The following is a 19374-nucleotide window of genomic DNA, read 5'->3' as shown; positions in this document are numbered from 1 at the left end:
ATCGCTAATTCCTGGAGTGGGTCAGAATCCTTGTTTATTGACTACCTCACCAAAACCTTTTAAGTTTACATCACAATATTATGTATAGAAAAGAATGGCAGTTTCTTTTCTATATATCTTACATTGAAAACTTTACAGTCAGCATTTTTCATTTATTTATATATATATATTTATATATATATTTATTTATTTATATGTATTTATATGTTCCCTAGTTTTTTAGGGAAGAAAAGTAGACATCCATAGTTGCGAGAGGGAATGCTTCTCAAAAATATGTAAATGCACTTCAAATAATTACATACATCCTCCTTTTTAAAAAACAAAGGCATGGAATATACTGTAAGGGATTCCGAATGCACAGATCCCATTCTCTTTTAGATACGAGTTTTGGTTTCGCTCCATACCTGAACTCCACTGTTGAATACTGATACTTCCTTCCACACATTCACAGCAAGTTCATACACTGGGCAATGTCTTCACAAGAACAAACTGCCAACAAGAAAAGTGTGGGAAAACCGCCGGTGTCGCATTACAGGGACTGCTGATGCACGAGGGGCTGGTTTTATGAGCCAGTTCTAATTCTAAAGATGGTTCAGTGTTCCTCAAGCACGCTGGGTCGACACATGAAGGAAAGCATGACGGAGGAAAGTGCCAGACACACATACAGCCTCTCATTGTAAACCAGCACTTACTCTGGAGAAAAAAATGAAAGAAAGTGAGCAAAATAAATAAGTAAAATCTCAAGAACAGGCAAAAATTATTCCAACGACAGGACGGTTGTGTCACAGACGGCAGCATCTCAAACGAAGCCATCTTTGATAGTGTAAGAGACAGATTGTTAAACACCTGCAGCCCAACATCACCTCAACAATGGCAAGAGCTCGTAACAAATAGCACAAAAAGATTAATTAAAAATTAAAGTGACAAAAAATGCTGTTAGATAGGCATTGATACATGAGGATTCAAAAATAACAATATATTCTGATTAGAGCTAACTCAAAGGAGACACCGTGTGTGTGTCATCATTTTCTAACAGGCACAGTTGGCCAAAAAAGTAACAATGGGCAAACAAGGTTCAAATTCAAAGGTATCGTTCATTCGCTTTCAGCGTCTACATATAGAATTTTTTTAGAAGTATTAAAAACAAACAGATAATCAAACCATCCAAAACCAAAACCAGGGTTTGCAACAATATCAATAAATTATTTGTTTACAGTTCTTTGAGTCATTACAGATTGAGATGGAGTCGAGGGGGGTGATGAATGACAACAGTCAGCAGACAACGCTGATCACAGTGTTGTTCAACCCCGAGAGAAAGATGGGAGGAATTTCTACAGCTTTTCTACGAGCTCGGAGCAGTAGAGCAGCTCAACACTTTATTAATGCAGTTTTGACGTGAGACAGAGAAGCTACAGTCTTCGTCAACTTCCTCCTGACATTGTGGTCCCCTCGATAAGAAAGCAGGTGAGGCCCATCTGCCCCCCCATCCACCCGTTCTAGGATGAAGAAGTCCGGGCGGGCGTCCCCTCAGGAGCAGATATGTGGAAGACGGAACCAATGCGCAGGAAGAAACGCCTGAGAACGGCCCGCAGCTCAGGGATCAGGTCAAACTGCATCATTTCACAGAGTTGAGGGTAGTAACAGGAAGCATGGGGCTTGAACTGAGAAGGAAACATAGATTAGCACTGGTTCAGCTGTAACATAAGTCTGTTTTTTTTATTCATTCCTTGCTTGTGTCTGATTTTGGAATTGAAGCAATCAAAATTAATAAGAGTGGCTGGAGAGTGTGGTAACGCTCATGTCTGAGGTCCAAGCACAGATAATTTAACATCCTCAGGCAATATTTGGTCACTAAGTAACAAAATTGCATTCAAGCAAAAGGAGTAGTTTGTGGTGCCAAGCGTCTCCCCAGCAGGCGTTGCACAACACAAAAAGGTGCTGGGCAGCACATTTTTAACAATATTGTTCCAATTTCTGTTGATGCAGTGGTTTCTGTGGCGTCACTCCCTCCTAAAGCAGGCCGCATGGCGCCAACACTTCCTACTCCTGCTGGGCTGTTTGTACAAGTGAAAACTGCTACAGTACTGATCCAAAATGCCCTGGAAAGCAAGCCTGAGTCACCCGCTACCATGAGTCAGCTGTGAATGATTCATAGGTGACAGCTCCCAAAAGTCACAGAACTGGGAATCATCCAAATAAATCAATCTGCTCGATTTGATACACAGTTGAACTAATAGGCTTCAAGGTTTGATGAAATACAGATTAAAGTCAGACACACTCACACTGTTAACTGGTAACAGGATTGTGTGTGTGTGTGTGTGTGTGTGTGTGTGTGTGTGTGTGTGTGTGTGTGTGTGTGTGTGTGTGTGTGTGTTTGCTCCTGCCTTGTTGTCGGGCAGCCGTAGTGTCCTGGTGAGCAGCAGCATGAGCAGACTGTTCCAGGCTTCTCTGTGGCTCTCTGAGGTCAGACCGATGAAGTAGGCCAAAGCTTCACTACACACCCTGAGAGAGACAACATGACACACACAGGGTTACAACCAACACAGCACTGAATCAGCAGCAACGGCCTGCATGTGTCATCTTCATTATTGGCCGGCGCATCTTGAACTACGGCATCAGCAACTTAATAAAAATGAAACATCTGTATATTCCTGCTGTTCTACACGAGTCGACTGCTCCAGAGCAGCTGTGTGGTGACAAACAAGGTGATTTGTGCCAAGCTCCAGCAACATATTCAGCAAAATGCACTCCCAATTTACGATTTATAAATATGTAACAAGGTACGGCATGTATCAAAACACAGATCGCTCAACATGGAACAAACAGCAGTGCTGCACTTTCTGCAGATTCCACAGTTGGTGCTTATTTATCTATGGTTTAGCATTTAACCAGGCAACAACACGCTGAGGTAGCAGCAGTGAGCTACTATGCTAACACCACCACCATCTGTCTGCAAAAGTGAGTATAATGAAGAATAAAAAATGTCCTGACACAACAACTGATGTTTGTTTTTTTTTTTTTTTTTTAAAGCTTTTTAAAATGTCTCAATACCATGTCTACTATTGAACATGCAGCCCTAAATAGTCATGCAACTGTCTCAGACTCCTTCACTGAAAGGTTACCAGGATGTTATTTAATCAAGTATGTATTTATAACCTTTTTAATAACCTGAGTAGTGGAAATCAAACATCTGCACACTATCCACATCCCATTTTTATCTTGAATCTCTGAATCTATCGCTGAATCTCTACTCGATCTCCAGAACTGCATCGCATACTGTACTCACAGCAGCAGACGTGTCTGAATGTCAGGCCACGAGTCCTGCAGCTGAGGGTCAGAGTACATTCTAAACAAGATCCGCAGGCTGCAGGCAAGGCTGCTGGTTTCCTGCTTCAACAAGTTGGGTTTGGACTTTCCTTTAAACCCTGACAGGAGACAGAGAGAGAGAGAGAGAGAGAGAGAAAGACATTGAGAGAGCGTGCTCTTTTCACCAGTGTTACTGTTATTACAATATGCATTATTACATTATTGCATGATCCCACAATTTATTTATTCTTTTTGAAGCTTTGTGTTTACCGGCCCTCCAGAGTGCTGTCCGTTGTTCATTGTTGGAGTTAAAGTCCTTTGCGAAGGTGTGCGACTCCAGCAGACAGTCTAGGAGCTTGAAGAGGTGTGCAGACGTCATGTATCTGTACATGCCCTGATCTGGAGCGGCCTCACTCCCCTCAGACTCCGACTCCTCCAGCGCACCTCGCTGACAGGGGGAGGGATAAAAACTACGTTAGCTACGTATACCTGTCAACAGAGTTGTCCTTTTACAGAAAAGCTCCTGGCCTACCTGTGCGGCAGCCATGTTCTCAGCATCCTCCTTCTTGCTGGTTGCTGGGTAGAAGACAATGTTGTCTATAGTCTGGATTAGTTCAAGCTGAACCACGCATTTAATCAGAAGCCCAGCAAAGAGCTTCTGGTCAGAAACTCCTGTAGAACAGAAAAACACATACGTGTAAAAAAAACAGCAATACATGTGTGTGTGTGTGTGTGTGTGTGTGTGTGTGTGTGTGTGTGTGTGTGTGTGTGTGTGTGTGTGTGTGTGTGTGTGTGTGTGTGTGTGTGAACAGTTCAAGCCTCATGTGTTTTATCATTGTTAAACAAACGTGCAGGTACAATATGAAAGTGTGTGTACTCACGCGCGTTGGACTTGCCCTTCCAGGTGTCGTCGCTGGACATCTGGCTGTGCCCTCTATCAGACAGAGCTCTGTCGTAGCTGCTCTGAGACTGACTGTCAAAATCAGCATCCTTGAGACACAAGAGTGGCAAACAGTATTACTGGGATGCAGCAGGTGACACAGCAGGCGTTTTACTGCATAAAAGCTTTTCATCAAGATCTAGAAGATCCATGAAGGAGTTGATACATATGGCTCTGTAAACAATTACGGAGTTTGTTTATTTTCTTACAAAATGTTTGCCGTCAGCCGTTTCCTCATCCTGTCCAGCCGGTCGCCAAGTCAACAAACTGAAAAAGCAAACACATTAGGAATCAGGTGTTTTATGGATCATGTGACTGTGCTGTTAGAGCTCCACCTCCTCCCACTGCTGCACCTGGCTGAAGGAGTAGTCCCTTAACTTACGCGTGAGGGCTGGTGTTTTGGAAGATCTCCAGCATACAAGAGCAGGTGATGTTCCACACCTCGGGGCTGAACTTCTCCCCGTTTAGAATCACCAGGTTCTCCAGACAGTTGGTTCCTGACCGAGCCAGCTGCTCGTTGTCTGCAGAAGAAAGGGAATGATTCAAAACACGGCTGCTACGCGTGGATGGATTAATATTCTGAGTGTCGCCTTTAACACCCACCTTGTCTGACACACCACTGTAGCTGTGTGAAAACGTCGGCCAGCAGGATTTCACTGAGAGGCTCATAAAACTGTGTGAAGACGTCGCAGATGGCATACAGGGCATGGTTACATGTTGTCGTCATCCACTCTGTTTTCTAGAAACGAACGGGGAACAGTCGTGAGCTCATTCGACTCTCCTGCTCTCCCAAATCTCAAAACGAGTTTGTGCTTCAAGTCTGACAACCAGCGCCCTCTGACCTCTGTCTGCTGCTCAGGGAGCTTCATGTTGTCAAAGATGCGGAAGACGATTCTGAAGAGGTCATGCCACCAGTGCTTCTCGAAGGTGTGGCCATAACTCTTCATGATCTCGAACATGACTGTGAGACCTCTGTCAGAAGCAATACAGTTCAGGAATAGTTTTGTGTGAATAGTATTATGCCATGTTCTCAAAAAAGAAACATTTCCTAATGATTAAGGGATTTTGTTTACATTAGCTAATTGTCAGATTTCTAATTTGCATAATGCTAAAGAAAAACCGTAGAACATTATCATGAATCTTGAAATGTCAATATTATAAATTCTAATTGTACTCTACCTAGTCCGGACATCCAGCTTGCAGCGGTTGATGATACAGGAAAGCTCAAACAGAATAGGGAACCAGCCACGAACCCACACACGGTCACCAGGGGCCACGTTCATGTCATCACTGGTGTATTCTCTCAGAGCCTGAGAGAGAAACTAGGGAGTCATACAGCGCCCTTCGACAGCACAGCACGTCCATTGGATGCCAATATCTCGTTACAGATTGCCGTTTCTACCTGTGGCCTTTCTGACACGTATTTAGCACAGTGTCGTATGAGTCTGATAGCCTCCATGCTAGTGTCAGGAAACGCTGCGTTGCACACAAACTCTGACAAGCACTTCACCGCGTCCTGGAATGAGTCGATAGCAGCTGCAAAGTGCTCCTTGAAGGTGTTCACTGAGGAATGAAGAGAAGGAAGGGGGTAAAAAGCAATGATCCTGTCAAATACAGCTGGATCAGGGATGAAGATCTGTCTCGCAGTGACATTTGACAAATTGGACTTCCTGGCCACCCCATATAAAAAGCTGCACGCATACTCACTGACAATGTGCCCAGTGGTCTGGAAGGCCAGCTCCACAATGGTCTCATCATGGTCAGAGGCAGCCTGGTGAAACACTGAGAAGATGTTCTTCCACCCTGACCGGATGTTTGCTGCCTGAGAGTTGACCATCTGAGCCACACACCTGATCACCATGTCTCTTATGGTGGGGGACCTGGAAACATTATTTACAACATGACACTTTAAGCACCACTATTCCTCGACCTACTCCTACTGCCACCACGTTAGCTTTGTTCCATCCTGTAAATGTTCACTCATGTCCTGTACCTGTTCTTCTTCATGATGTGCTCAAATGGTCTGAGGAAGTCTTTCTGGAAGCGGAAATTGGCAAGCTCTCCCTTCTCCAAGAACTTCATGGACAGCTGTCTCAGCGAGTCAACTGCAAAAATGGCTACATCCTCGTTGGGGTTACAGCCCACCTGTAAAAGAGCGAGCAGCGTAAGGACAGTGTGGTGGCTTTTTTAGAGCGTTTTAGCCACTTGCTCATGCTGCATGCTCTCTGACCTTGTTGAAGTGGTCGCCAATGACCTGCCAAATACGAGACCACTGCAGCCTGATGCGGTTCATGTTGTAGTAGGAGATTTCTACAATCTTCTGTAAACTGAACATCCTCGGTTGGTGAGCAGAGGCCAGCTCATCCATGGACACTGCACAGAGCCACCTCACGAAGTCCACTGGAAACAATTAAATGGTGCCGGTCAATAGGCTGCTTCTATTGGTTTGTAACATACGTAGGTTTTAAAACATATACACTCACCAATTGCATTTCCATCTAATCTGGTGGAACCAGTGAATATTCTGCAAATGAAAGCAGCTTTAGTAAAAAGGGACAATTCCTACCTGACTAATGTTCTGTGCCTAAGGACCTTCATGAGTATTGAATCTCACCTGTCCACAGCTACTACCACACTCTGAGAGCTGGTCTCTCCGACCGACTCCTGAATGTGAGCCATCTGTCTTTTGTCCTGACTTCCTACCAGATTACCTGCAAAACCAACCATTTATTTCAAACTAATGTTCACAAACTTTAAAAAGAATAATAAACATGAGACAAATGCAAATACTGTGTGCATGTAGCCTACCCAGCCCCAGGGGCATGAACTCCTCTGTGCCGGAGGGTAAGCCCTTGATGCCCACATCCTTGTCCCGGACAACACCTGAGATGTAACGCGTCTTAACCCCAGTGCCGATCAACTGGGCGAGTTCCAGTTGACTGATACATCTCAGGATCTACAACACACAGACATACACAGTGCACAAGTTCCAGCAGTTGTAGCTACGTATGATTAAAATTCAACCACTGAATACCCCTCATGTTACCTCATGCCAGGAGCTGCCCAGGTAGTTTCCATCTGTGTGGGCCACAGTGATGAGGGTCTTTATAGTGTCGATGTTCTTCTGCTTCATCTCTGTGATGCTGGAACTGGCAGTCAGCAGAGTGAATCTGGCCAAGGCCTGGACGTAGGCATCCCGCTCCAACTACAGACACACACACAGGCCAATTACACAGATTCAGCCTTCTGGAAATAATAAGGTTATTTCTTTTCAAGGGTTTGGATCATTTTTGTAAGAAACATCACCAGACCTGCATGCTGAAGATGCAAGCAATCCTGATGGCGCATCGAATGCCCTCTAGACACAGTGAGGCCACCTCTGGGTCGTCACAGTCCTGCAGTCCCACACTGAAGGCTGCCAGCAAGGGAGTCCACGCCAACTGAACAACACACTAACATGTCAACTTCTTGTCCTCAATTCTGCCTTGGCTTTTATTACCTTCCTGTCATACCTTGAACATGGGCCTGACATGCTCCAAATGTGTAGCACTGAAGAAGGGGGCCTGAGCATGGCTGACTGCCTCCATCAGCGCTTTAGCCGTCTTTGCCATCTGCTCCATTTCCATATTGTAGAGCAGACGACGCTGCTTCTCACTGGCTACACCTGGAGGGAAGAATTTTAAGCCATTATTCGTTGGGTCTTTCTCTTACTGATGGTTTTATGTGAGTAACCCTAACAGAACGACATAATGAAGACAAACTGACTTTGCTTGGTGGACTTTGGAGTGATGGAAAACTCTTTGCTCTCCTTCATGGCAATCTTCTTGCCTGCGATCTCATCGTAAATGGAAGACAGATACTCTTCAGGTAGGTCTTTACTATCATTTATACCACGGTTCATCTTGATGTACTGCTCCTTTGTCATCTTATTTTTCACCTACACACAAAAAGATAAAGAACGACAGCGGGAATCAGTCATTCAGACGAATCCGGACAAAATAAAAAGGTTTTCTTGAAAGCAAAAGTAAAAATTAGGAGGCACTACTGGTTGTCATCCTGTACTGGACTGAATGTTTTATGATCCATTATTTGTCAGGAAATGTGACTTAAAACAGAAAAGTCAAGAACAAACTCTCAGCTACTACTGCTCCTTTATCGTGTGGTGCAGTGCTGTTTGGAGCATAATACATCTTCACTGTTGTCAATTAAAGTGTTTCAGACTCAGACTCTCGGTTTCTCCCCGTTTATATAAGGTGTGTGTCACAGTGGGTAATATTTCACACCGGCTGCAGATGCAATTTCCTTTGTCAATGGTGGCAGAGACTATTTGTTCAGAGCTTTGATGAGACAGATAGAGACCTAAGCAGTCTCCTTATTCATATAAATGGAGCCTGTTCATTGGTGCAGAAGGTCCAGCGGAGAAATGTATCTGGCAAAAAAAGCTAAACCTGAATTCAATTTAGCAGGAGCTAAATGTAATGTTGTCTGACAGGAGCAGACATATTCACATATTTCATCATCAGGCTGTTACTCTAAACAACAACAATCAGCACAGCATCTTGTTTTTAAACACTTTTTATAACACAGGGTTGGTTTTTGGTCCAAATGCGTCCATAATGTACTTATATGCGTTATGGACCAATACACGCAGTTACAATTTCAGCGTGACAGCACAAAACCTTTATTAACAACATTAAAGCCTTAACTAACCTGAGGACTGTGCAGGTCGGTGGTGAGCATGATGATAGAGTAAGCCAGCACGTAGGCAGTGTCTGCACTTGCAAACAGAGTTTGTCTGCAGAAATGACACATTAGGGCAACGTTTACTAGGTTAAGGTGTCTTCACATTTAATCATTAGACTTTCTATTTTGAAGAAAGTGTAAATAATTAGCGGTGAAGTTGAGCCTTACCCCTGGTTGCACTCCAAGTATCGAGCAGCGAACTTCTCCATGAGCCGGTCAATCTTCTGGGCCTCGCCAGGCAGCCTGAAACCCTCCAGGAACACTCTGAGCGCAGAGACAAAGTCCTTCCCGCAGAAGTCCAGCTGGTCTACATAGCAGTACATCACCTCTTTGTTGAACTTGATGTTTTCGCCTAGGAACTCGCCCACCTGGGTCTGTGGATGTAAAAATTAACCAGTTGGTAGATCTCTAACTCAAATAAAACACACACAAAATGTGTTACAACTGAAGTTTACTTACGGTGTCCAGTCTGTCCTCCTGGTGTAGGAACTGGGCGATGTCCTCAGCTGTGGAACCTAGCATGCCCTGCTCCTGCAGATACTGGACACCTCGCTTTGGCTTCTTGTTGAAGCTGAGCAGAAAAAAAAAAACAACAGATGAGCAAATCTATTTAGTCAACTTACAAACATAAACCTAATGAAGTGTAAACCAGTGCTAATAGGTGCTCACAGATCGATGCCATGCTCGATGATGTCCTTCTGCTGTTTGATGACCTCATACTGCTCCGGATGATCCGCCTGGGAAGCCGTGACAGAGGAGGAGACAGTTGAGTCCAGTGAACTGATGCTGTCCCTACGCCCCGCCGGCTGCTCTGGTAGCTTCAACTCAGCTCCGTCACTATCAGATGGATGCTCCTGGCCTGCAAATGTTCACAAAGCAATACGTTTAGATGATCATGTATCGTGTACAACGTTCTCATATTTATAGAGCTACACACTCACCCAAGTTAGCTTGAAGGTTGGGATTCACATACATGTCTTTGCTCCATTCCACCATACACTTAAGGATGGACACCAGACACTCCAGTCCCTTTTTACGCAGGCTCAACTCCTTTGGAAAATAAATAAGCACCCAGTTAATTCACAGTCAGACATACACAGACACTAGACAGTAGAGTAACATTAAAAACAAAGGAGAAGTCTTTACAGAGACTATTGTGTGCATACAAACCTGCAGAGGAGTCATCCCGAGCTCCTGACCACTCCTGCCCTGAGCAATCTTTGACAGATCGTTGACAAGGCGCTCAAAAATGTTGGCGGCATTCAAGTCACAATCATAGTTCACGTAAATGTCAACAACGCACTGGGCATCTGGGGGAAAGAATATGAAAACAAAACTTGGAAAGGACAAAGAATTTGCTTGCATAGGAATTAAGGGATCTGCTTACATTGTGTCAACTTAATCAAACATAAGAATTCTTTGATAGTTTTATGGTTTCACCTGCACAGATGCGTGTTAGTGTCTGAATAACCATCCACTTGTGCTCAAAGGAGCTGGTTGATGTCTCCAGGATGGTCAGAAATATCTCCCGAAAAAACACCTTAGATAAGAAAGGGAAATAAAGAAAATAAACCTAGGTTTTAGAAAATAAAACATAATTGAAAACAAATCATTGGTACCAGTCTTAAAATATATTTCAGAATGGCACAATTTGGGATAAACACAACTGACTCAAACATAGACAACCCCGTTGCTGTACCTCGATCTGCATCTTGAGGTGGACCTTGAAATGGGACAGCAAAGTGAGGAAGATAGCCAGCGAGAGCTCAAAGACCTCAGGGACAGAGGAGACTCCGTTTTTAGACAACGCTACGCACAAATACTGTTTGATAGCGTTGACAAACATCTCGTGAGTGCGAAACACCGGCCCGGCACCCTGCAGCACAGACAGCAGCAGCTGCAGGGAGACAATCTTGGACCGCAACTCATGGGACCTGCAGAAAGGAGGAATGGAGTATTAGTGGCGGTGTCTCCAGTGTGAGGACTGTTGATATGTATGAGAGAATGCTCTGTGGAGATTCATGTTTTATTAAGTCTTTATGATGAATGAACATTTTTCTAACGACAAACTGATTTCTTTGTTAGCCTTTTCTACTTGGCTCTGTTGTCTCTGGCCTATTCACAGTGGCCAGGTCACACTATAATGTTACAGTAACTTGAGATGACACACTAGGATGGAAAAGGGCACGTTAACATATGCAGACTGAAATGTAGCCCTGTGTGCGTTTGTGTGCTAAAGCAGCTATATATAAAAAAAGACATTAGGCTCATCATGTAAAGAAAGAAGTTATTGTGCACTTGTGGTAGGTAAAAAATTCACTTTGGGTCTGGAGGTCCATCGGCGAGGGGCTTCATGGAGAGTTTGCACAGAGAGCGAAACACCAGAAAGGCGTCTTTCTGCAGGATGTGGGAGAAACGAGCGGTGTTGTGAGGTCCCTGCAGAGCTTCAGCGTCCTGAAACACATTACCAAAGTTACTCTACAACGCATCTGCTTAAACTCTGTTGAGAAATGTTTCAATGTAACGCATCTTTTCAACATCTGAACATTAGAACTGTCTATAGTTGACTATAAACTATAACTATGAATAAATTAGCTCTGCTTCATTTCTGGGGAAAATATTTTCAGCAAGGGGGTCTGAATACACTTAGGCAGAAGACAAAATACATGCACACAGCATGACTGGTGACTTTAGTGATGATTAATTATATTTTTTCAGGATAAAAATACAGTTTAACTTGCAAAATTGACTTTGTCAAAAACTGCAAAAGAAATTCAATAAGACACATAATATAACCTAAACATATGGGTTAATAGGCTAGGTTATGTTTTTATTCATTATTTTCATAATAGCATGGTTTTACATATTGTCAGATGCCCTGAATAATTTGGATGCCATCCATTAGTGCTTTGACCATACACTATATGCTTCTCTACATATAACCTTCCTCCTGTTTACCTTAGACTCATATTGAGTTGAGGCTATAACAGTAATTTCACTACTCCAGGGTGGAAATGTCTTAGTGAGCCAAGTAAAAGCCACTGTTATTAACACCTCACCAGCATATCTGCGGAGGAAACAGAAGATCGGTCCTCGACGATTCCGTTCATCTGCTGAGTCTCTGTTCTGATCTCTGTAGAAGAAACCTCTGCCGGCTCAGAGACTGGGTGCTCTGGGTGCTCACCACCTACAGGAGAGGCCCAAGCAGACATTTTCATTGGTGCTACCAACAAGAACAGGAGAGAAGTGCAGTAAGTAAAGCCCTGACCTGCTTCACTGTGTGTCTGTGCTGGCTGTTCCTCTTTATCCTCTCCTTCGGTCTCTGTTAGCTGTGCTGAATTTGGACAGTTGTCCAGTTTATCTCCGTCCTCAGCTGACTGAGCTGACGTAAGGGGTGATTCTCCACCTTCATCTTCAAAAACTGAATCTGATGTAAAGAAACGGAGGGTGAAAAATCCCAGGAACATCACAGAAACCTTTTAGGCACTGAAACAAGCTGAGACGCACCTCTTGATGGAGTGACCTGTCCTCCTCCATTCTCTGGGTCGGTGCCGTCTCCATTGACTGTAGGTGTGTCCGGTGCTTGTTCCTGGTCAGTGGTTGATGGTGGTGCGCTGGAGTTGGTGTTTGTGAGGTCTGGAGTACTGGCAGCAGGGGATGGGGAGCTCTGGGGCTCCGGGGTGGGTGTCCGATCAGACCGGGGGGAACCAGACCTCCGAGCACCAGGGACTGGGGACTGGTTCTGCTGGGGAAGTCGCAGGCGGTCCTTCTCCTGCTCCTGAGCTTCTAGAGCCTGAGTAGAGAGGGTTTTTTTACACAAGTTATAGCAACAATTATATAACGCATTACTGTATATCACTGTAAGTTATTTAAATGAGGATTATGCAAATCAACACAGAAACAGAAACCGATTTACTAAACCACATACGTATTTATCAGACCCTACTTCCAGTTATGAAAGTTGGTCAGACATAATGTAAGGGGGCTGCTTTTTAAAGTGTAGCTGTTACAGTAATTGCCTTCCTCATCTGTTGGAACTGTTTGCTTTGTCTGAATGATACGAGTGAGTAAAAAGCTGAACTGACGGCCTGGTTTTCCATCCGTGTGAAGATAACATTGAGCATCTGTGTGAGCGTGGCCTTTGCGGTGGTCTGGTTGATGAGGTTGCGGCTGGCCAGGTAGATGTTGTAGCAGGTCCTGACAGTGAGGAGCACGGTGCCCTCATGAATCTCTATGTGCGGGGAGGTCACCGCCGTCAGTAGAGCCTGCACAGAAATAAGAAGTCGCTTTACCACGCAGGATGTGTTAGAAGATGCCGCTGCTGCACATAGCTGACTCATCGCTCCACTTCCCTGCTTAAAGCTACGGTCAATATTGTTTTAACCATTTTGATGTCAGAGGCTAGGTTGTACACGCTACTCTGACTTCCACACGTCATTCAGCAGTGAAATCAGGTAAACATGTAGAGATAATCTAGTGTAAACCTTTTAGTCAACATCAATAATACTGTGGACTTCTTACATGGGAGACTTTGACCTTTCCAACCAACCAGGATGTGTTTTATTAACTAACAGCAAATCTTACTGAACACCTGTACAATACACATTTAAGGAGTCACAACTTTGATTAATTAAAATTAACATTTGTAATCCTTTTATTCTTATTATTAAACCTTCACATGTGAACAGGGGGAATTGGTTCTAAAAAAATAATTTCTTAGCCGTGAACCATGACTGAAACCTTTCAAGCAAAGAGGACCGCAGTGACTGAAATAAGCACCGACAGCTGCAGGATCTAAGGGCTGCCAGATGTACAGAGGCGTTGGCTATACCTTGATAATCTGTAGCTGGACTCCCTCATCAGTCTGTGGGCCCTGAAAGCAGTTGCAGATGGTTTCCACCAGCCGGTCAATCAGCCTCTTTCCCGGTGTTCTGCTGTCTGGGGCGTTGCCTGTGATGTGGCCATATGCGATCAGCTTCTACGGTAATGAGACAGTGCACAGGTCAGAGCAGCAGGAGCAGAATTCACTGTGCACATAGGATTCTGTTTGTTTTTACCAAGTTCTCAGCGAGTGGGTCAATAAAAGGAGGATGATAATCATAAAAAATAACATCAGTCTTCAATACTTTGCATTTTTGTCAAAGGGAATGCACAGGTACAGTTTTTGCTTCATAATCATGAGTTGCAACATTAACCTTTATTGGAGATCTGCTTTAAGTTTCAGTAGCAATGTTTTTGTACCATTTTTCCTTTTTCAAAAACATGTTCACATTATTAAGCTAAGAAGTGATGTGAAAGCCTCCTATGAAGTGACAAACCTTGGAGAAAATGCCTGATGTTACTACAGTAGAACTATGAATAAACTGAGCATGTTTAAAACTGGTAATTGTTAAGAAGTTATATAAATTGTATTAGCTTGAAACAACTGCTGTATGGTGCAGGCTTTTATTTATGACATTTAATGTGAGAGCTGATGTTGGAATAAAAGGCTAGAAATAATTTAAACCCAGTAGCACATATTTATGAGTCAGGATGTGACCAAAGAACTGCACTGACTAGCATTAAACGCTGGAGTGTATGCGTGTAAATTAGCACCATTGTCTGTGTGCACGTATGACATGTTGAACAGGTGCATCAAGATTCCACTGCATCAAGACCAAGCAAAGAGAACCTGCGGTGGAAAGTGAAGGCATCTGTAGGAAGGAGATGGTGAGTTAACTGCACGCATGTATGGCACTGTCGGTTTTACCAGTGTGCTGAATCTGCTGCTTTCAATCATTTAGACCTTTAAATTACTGCTGCTCACAGATTCAGTCAAAGAACCCAACAACCCTGACACAGGCGATGACAACGGGCCATTTTGGAAAAACAATGTTAGTAACCTGTGGCCTCGTGTACAAAGACTTGCGCAGATTTCCTACTAAATTTTGCATAAGTGCAAATCCAGAAAACAGTGCAAGTAGAAAGAAATACTGATTTATCAACATCTACTAAGTACAAATCTATGTATGTTTCCTTCGTACATCCCAATCAACGTAGAACTGAACGCAGGCGATTGATTAGAAAACTCCTCCTGTGACACGCCTCTATATAAATATGTTCATTTATTTAAACAAGCTCTGCATCTGCGCAGTACGCCGAGCGGGGCCATGTGTGCAGGTGTTAATGCTGCAGGTTCCGCACAGTAGCGGAAATAAAAGTGGTCTGACATAAAGGTGAACGTGAAGCAAAGTTTACCACTAAAGTGTCCTGCGTTCCTGTTGTTTGATCCTGTGACGGTGCTTTTATAGCGATGTGCCCAGTCGATGGGTTCGATGACCAGGTAAACCATCTCTTAATGCAAACAGCGCTTTAATGTTGCCCTGATCAACCGCATCATATGGGAATTTGATGCCTTGCTGACATTGGGATGATTGCGTCCCATACAGCTGGCATGGCTCAGCTCGGGGCCCACTGGCAAATACCGGACCGGTCTGCAGCTCCCTCTAGATGCCCAACGACGCTGGGCGACGCTCCAACAACAGACACCTCTAACGAATCGTCTAATTGAACCTCTAACAGATCATCAAACAGAGCTGTATATGTTTGCACCGATTTTCAATCATCTCATCTAATTGCAGACGAGTGGCTGTATTCACTGTTTCATTTTTCTCTGGGGTGATGACTAACGATCGTTTTCACGTGATTAACAGTTCCCCTGTTTCACCTCTTCACCTCTTCCAACGGACCAATAGCTGTAGAAATTGGCGCCAACCAGGCAGCCCCCGTAGACTTACGCTAATTTCCACTTTGCATAATTCTTGATACATCTGAACGTTGGCGTAGATTCGTACTTATGCCAGGTTGTTGTCCGCAAGTACGCGTCGTACATGAGGCCCCTGGTGCGGAGTTGCTTTATATTTCTGTGCAATGAAGCAGCTGACGCTTGCAGTCCAGAGTTTACAGTTTGATGTCAAATGCAGCATTTGCATTGTCAAATGCATTTTTCACGATTGTGTCAAACAATCTTGTTAAATATATTTTCTTCTACAGAATAGTGATCAGGGGGATGATTCAGAGACGAAGCAGACTTTCACAGTTGCTGTTAGATTAAAAGAAAGCAGTGCATGACTGATCTGAGCTCTTGTGCATTTTGCCATAATATTTTACCTGCAAACAGTCCAAAGAGGTGCTGACTATCCGGGGGGACTTTGACTGACAGGCCAACTCAAAGGGCAGGACATACTGGTCAGCTTCAATGTAGTTGGCTCTGGGTGGGACCACTGTACCATCCCTAGAGATGAAAAGGATGCAAACAGCTGAGAGAAAGGCAAAAATGAAAGCAACTTTAAAAAAAAGTGTGTACATATATGAAATCCTAAGTGTCCCCAGGAAACTTAATTCCTTTAAGGATCCTGTTAATAAAGCATTTGCTGTGTAAAACATTTATTGTACATTCAGGCAGACTTTTAGTATAATGTAAAGTATAGTGGCATATTGTTAAAGCAACAGTTTGCGTACGACAGCAGACAGAGAAAAGCAGCAAATCGTTTTAGTCATACATCAGTAGCCAGCCAGGGTTTAACTCATCCTCCTTCAGGGCAGACCTCACCTATCAACAGTAGAGAAAAAAAGCTCCCTCTACTGCCGAGTGCTCATTCATTGGAAAACATGTGCATTATGATACTTACTTCTGTTTCTCAAGCTCTGCCTTGATTTCATCTATGGAGGGAAACACAGGAAACGTTTTGTTAATGAAGCCTGAACTTTGACTGGTATGTCTCACAAATGTCACATGATGTGTGTTGGACCTTTGAACAGTTTTCTTCATTTTAGGTTACAGATTTCTGCTGTATAACCTGAGCCGAGACTCATGTTTGATAGTTAATCCTCCACCAGGCCTTCATATTGGTTGCATCACTCTGCACATGCCAGCTTTAACAATTTCCCTAAATATATTTTTTAAAGAAATTCCACATTGATCTACCCAAGGTGACGGTGTGACCATACAAACTGACAAGGTACAACATCAAGTATTAGCCACAACAATTCACCTTAAGCAAACTGTATACAACAGGGCTAGACAGAGGAAATTAGTTTGCGAAATATTAACCGGAAAATGTCACAATCCGCCGTAGGGTAATAGCTGACTTACTTTCTGAAAAGTATGACCTCTAGGTTGTATGTATGTGAAGTCAATTTTTTCAGAATAATTTAGCAAGAGTTCAAACACACTTCTTATTTAGTCAGCTGGCTCTGGTTACTCACTGAAAAACTAATGTCTCGGTCAACTGTGTGTGTAATATTCACAGAACAAACAGATAAAACGATGCACTTCAGCAAATTAACCAGGAAGGTTCTCATCAAAACAGGAGAGAGTCAGTTTTTAAACAGCAAACTGTAACCTATTGCCCTGGTTCAAAAAGGAATAAGGGAGTGTTGTGTTCTTTGACAAATAATGAGTATGACTGTCAGACATGAAGCGAGAGGACAAAGCCGCTCAAACACAGCGACCTGTTTGCCCACTTCTCTCTGACATTTATTTATTTGCATAGATCATGTCGTTTAACAGCTGAACTGTGCCATAATGGGTTTTCTTTCAATTCCATGCATGAAAACTGAGAGAATGAGCAGCACAGCGCCTAAAATACTTCAATGGCTGTGAAATTGTAAATAAAGCCCAACTGATACGTGATAACAATAATAATAATTGCTAAATTGGTCTCTGGTTTCACAGATGTCAGTGACATTCCTTTACTGAATAGCAACAGAAAATAATATAGAAATCTTTATCCCTTAAAACAGCTTTAAACCTAATACAGCGTAGATATTGCTATAATCTTCTTCACCCGTTTCTCAGGTAGAGATAAAACACATTCAACTACAACAAAGACAAGTAGCAGCAATATGACAGTGTACGATCATAAAATATAAACAAGTCTTAAGAGAAAGACAGATCCTGGTTGTGTGTGTGTGTGTGTGTGTGTGTGTGTGTGTGTAACTCGATCGGCGATCGTGCTGAATGGAAAAGCACGGATGTCAGAGTATCCTGGGCTTTGATAGCCCGTGCGTCTGGGTGCAGAGCTGCAGGACTGGGCTGTCTGGCTGGGTGACAGTGCTACGTACAGCGCAGTGATTGGTCTGTTTGGCTAGCTAGCCTAGCCTGGGCTAGCTTACGGCGGCTACCCGTTAGCCTGTCTGCCTGTCGAGGCTAACGGCAATGACCGTGGCATTTCACATTTACTTCGAAGCGTTGACAGTGTCAACGCACGACCGGTTATCTAACGCAGCCCGTGAGCGGACGGCGACACAGCCGAAGGCCACTCGGATGCTAACGGCAGCTAGCTACGCCCTGCCTCCTAAACCAAGACAGGCCGAAATGCTTCACCGAAGAGCCGTATAAAACACACGGCTCGGCAACGAACAGTACACGAAGCAAAGGCACGTACCGAGCGCCACCTGACAGGCTTTCCGCAGCTGGCTGTGCTGGCTCCGCTTCACCTCCTTATCCGACAAGATTTTCTCCAGCGCCCTGGACAGAAACATGCTCTTGGTTTTGCTGTTTTCTGCCTTCGACTGTGAGCTGTGGCGGTGCTGCTGCGGTGGCAGGTGTTGTTGAGGGTGCTGTTGTTGCTGCTTCATCTCTCGGTGTCGTTCCCGCTCCCGTCTCAGGCCGTCATCTTCGGCCTGGCCCTGCGGAAAAAGCAGGTGACGAGGAGCAGCTAGCAAAATCCAGTCTATCGCTGTCAGTCCCGGAGAGTTGCTATCTCAGCTCAGCTCAGCGCCGCCATGCTGCTTACGTCACGTCACGTGACCCAAAGCTGCGCGTGCCTTAGCAAGTTGGTAGCATCTTTACACGATCTTCTACACGAACATATGACGCTGATATTATGAACGACACGTATCGTGCCGCACCAGTGAAAACGGACCGGGGTCGTTTCCTCCGTGGTGTTACACATCCAGCCTTCTTAACGTTACGTGTGTCACTGAATCGTCCAGCAGTGGGCACCAACGAGCCACAACGCGTAACATCACGACCGTGTCAAGCCTCTTTCTGTCAATGAAGCAAAACTGAGGTCAGATCGGTAGTTACGTCACTCAGGTGTGAACACGAGCACATGTAAAATATGGGCGATGCCTCTTTATAAACATCGAACATTTATAGAAAAATTTCATCCAGAATAATAAAGGTCACTGCCTTTTTATATATATATAAATTCTGCTGACAGTGTCTCACTTATGCGAACACGCTCCACCGGCACAAGCACAATTTACATTCTCCATCAATGTATTGATATTGTCTATGTTAATGTAGATAGTAGCCTTTTCTAAACACACCAAAGCATGAGTTGAGGATGAAATCTCACAGTTGTGATGATTTTTAACATTATTATTTTATTAAACAA

At 43.9% G+C, this 19374-nt stretch overlaps 1 protein-coding gene across 1 annotated transcript; it reads right to left on the bottom strand.

The window, feature by feature from the left end:
- Positions 1 to 8: 8 nt before the first annotated feature.
- On the bottom strand, positions 9 to 18917 carry arfgef2 (ADP-ribosylation factor guanine nucleotide-exchange factor 2 (brefeldin A-inhibited)). The gene is made up of 39 exons (XM_029155107.3): positions 18418 to 18917; positions 16660 to 16690; positions 16139 to 16262; positions 13821 to 13967; positions 13075 to 13254; positions 12497 to 12782; positions 12258 to 12416; positions 12049 to 12176; positions 11310 to 11443; positions 10689 to 10923; positions 10430 to 10529; positions 10160 to 10299; positions 9931 to 10039; positions 9659 to 9848; positions 9449 to 9560; positions 9158 to 9363; positions 8957 to 9041; positions 8012 to 8183; positions 7759 to 7910; positions 7558 to 7686; positions 7293 to 7451; positions 7055 to 7202; positions 6861 to 6957; positions 6730 to 6770; positions 6477 to 6646; positions 6240 to 6391; positions 5954 to 6126; positions 5649 to 5809; positions 5426 to 5556; positions 5089 to 5218; positions 4850 to 4985; positions 4629 to 4767; positions 4456 to 4513; positions 4188 to 4296; positions 3839 to 3978; positions 3577 to 3754; positions 3287 to 3425; positions 2385 to 2502; positions 9 to 1661 (listed from the first exon to the last, which is right to left on the bottom strand). Exons 1-39 carry the CDS (start codon positions 18608 to 18610, stop codon positions 1497 to 1499), a joined length of 5556 nt encoding a protein of 1851 aa, XP_029010940.1. The 5' UTR covers positions 18611 to 18917; the 3' UTR covers positions 9 to 1496.
- Positions 18918 to 19374: the final 457 nt, after the last annotated feature.

The sequence above is a fragment of the Betta splendens genome, chromosome 7, assembly GCF_900634795.4.
Source record: "Betta splendens chromosome 7, fBetSpl5.4, whole genome shotgun sequence".
NCBI lineage: Eukaryota > Metazoa > Chordata > Actinopteri > Anabantiformes > Osphronemidae > Betta > Betta splendens.
Note: the sequence above shows the minus strand (reverse complement) of the source record. Positions and strands in the feature narration are given on the sequence as shown.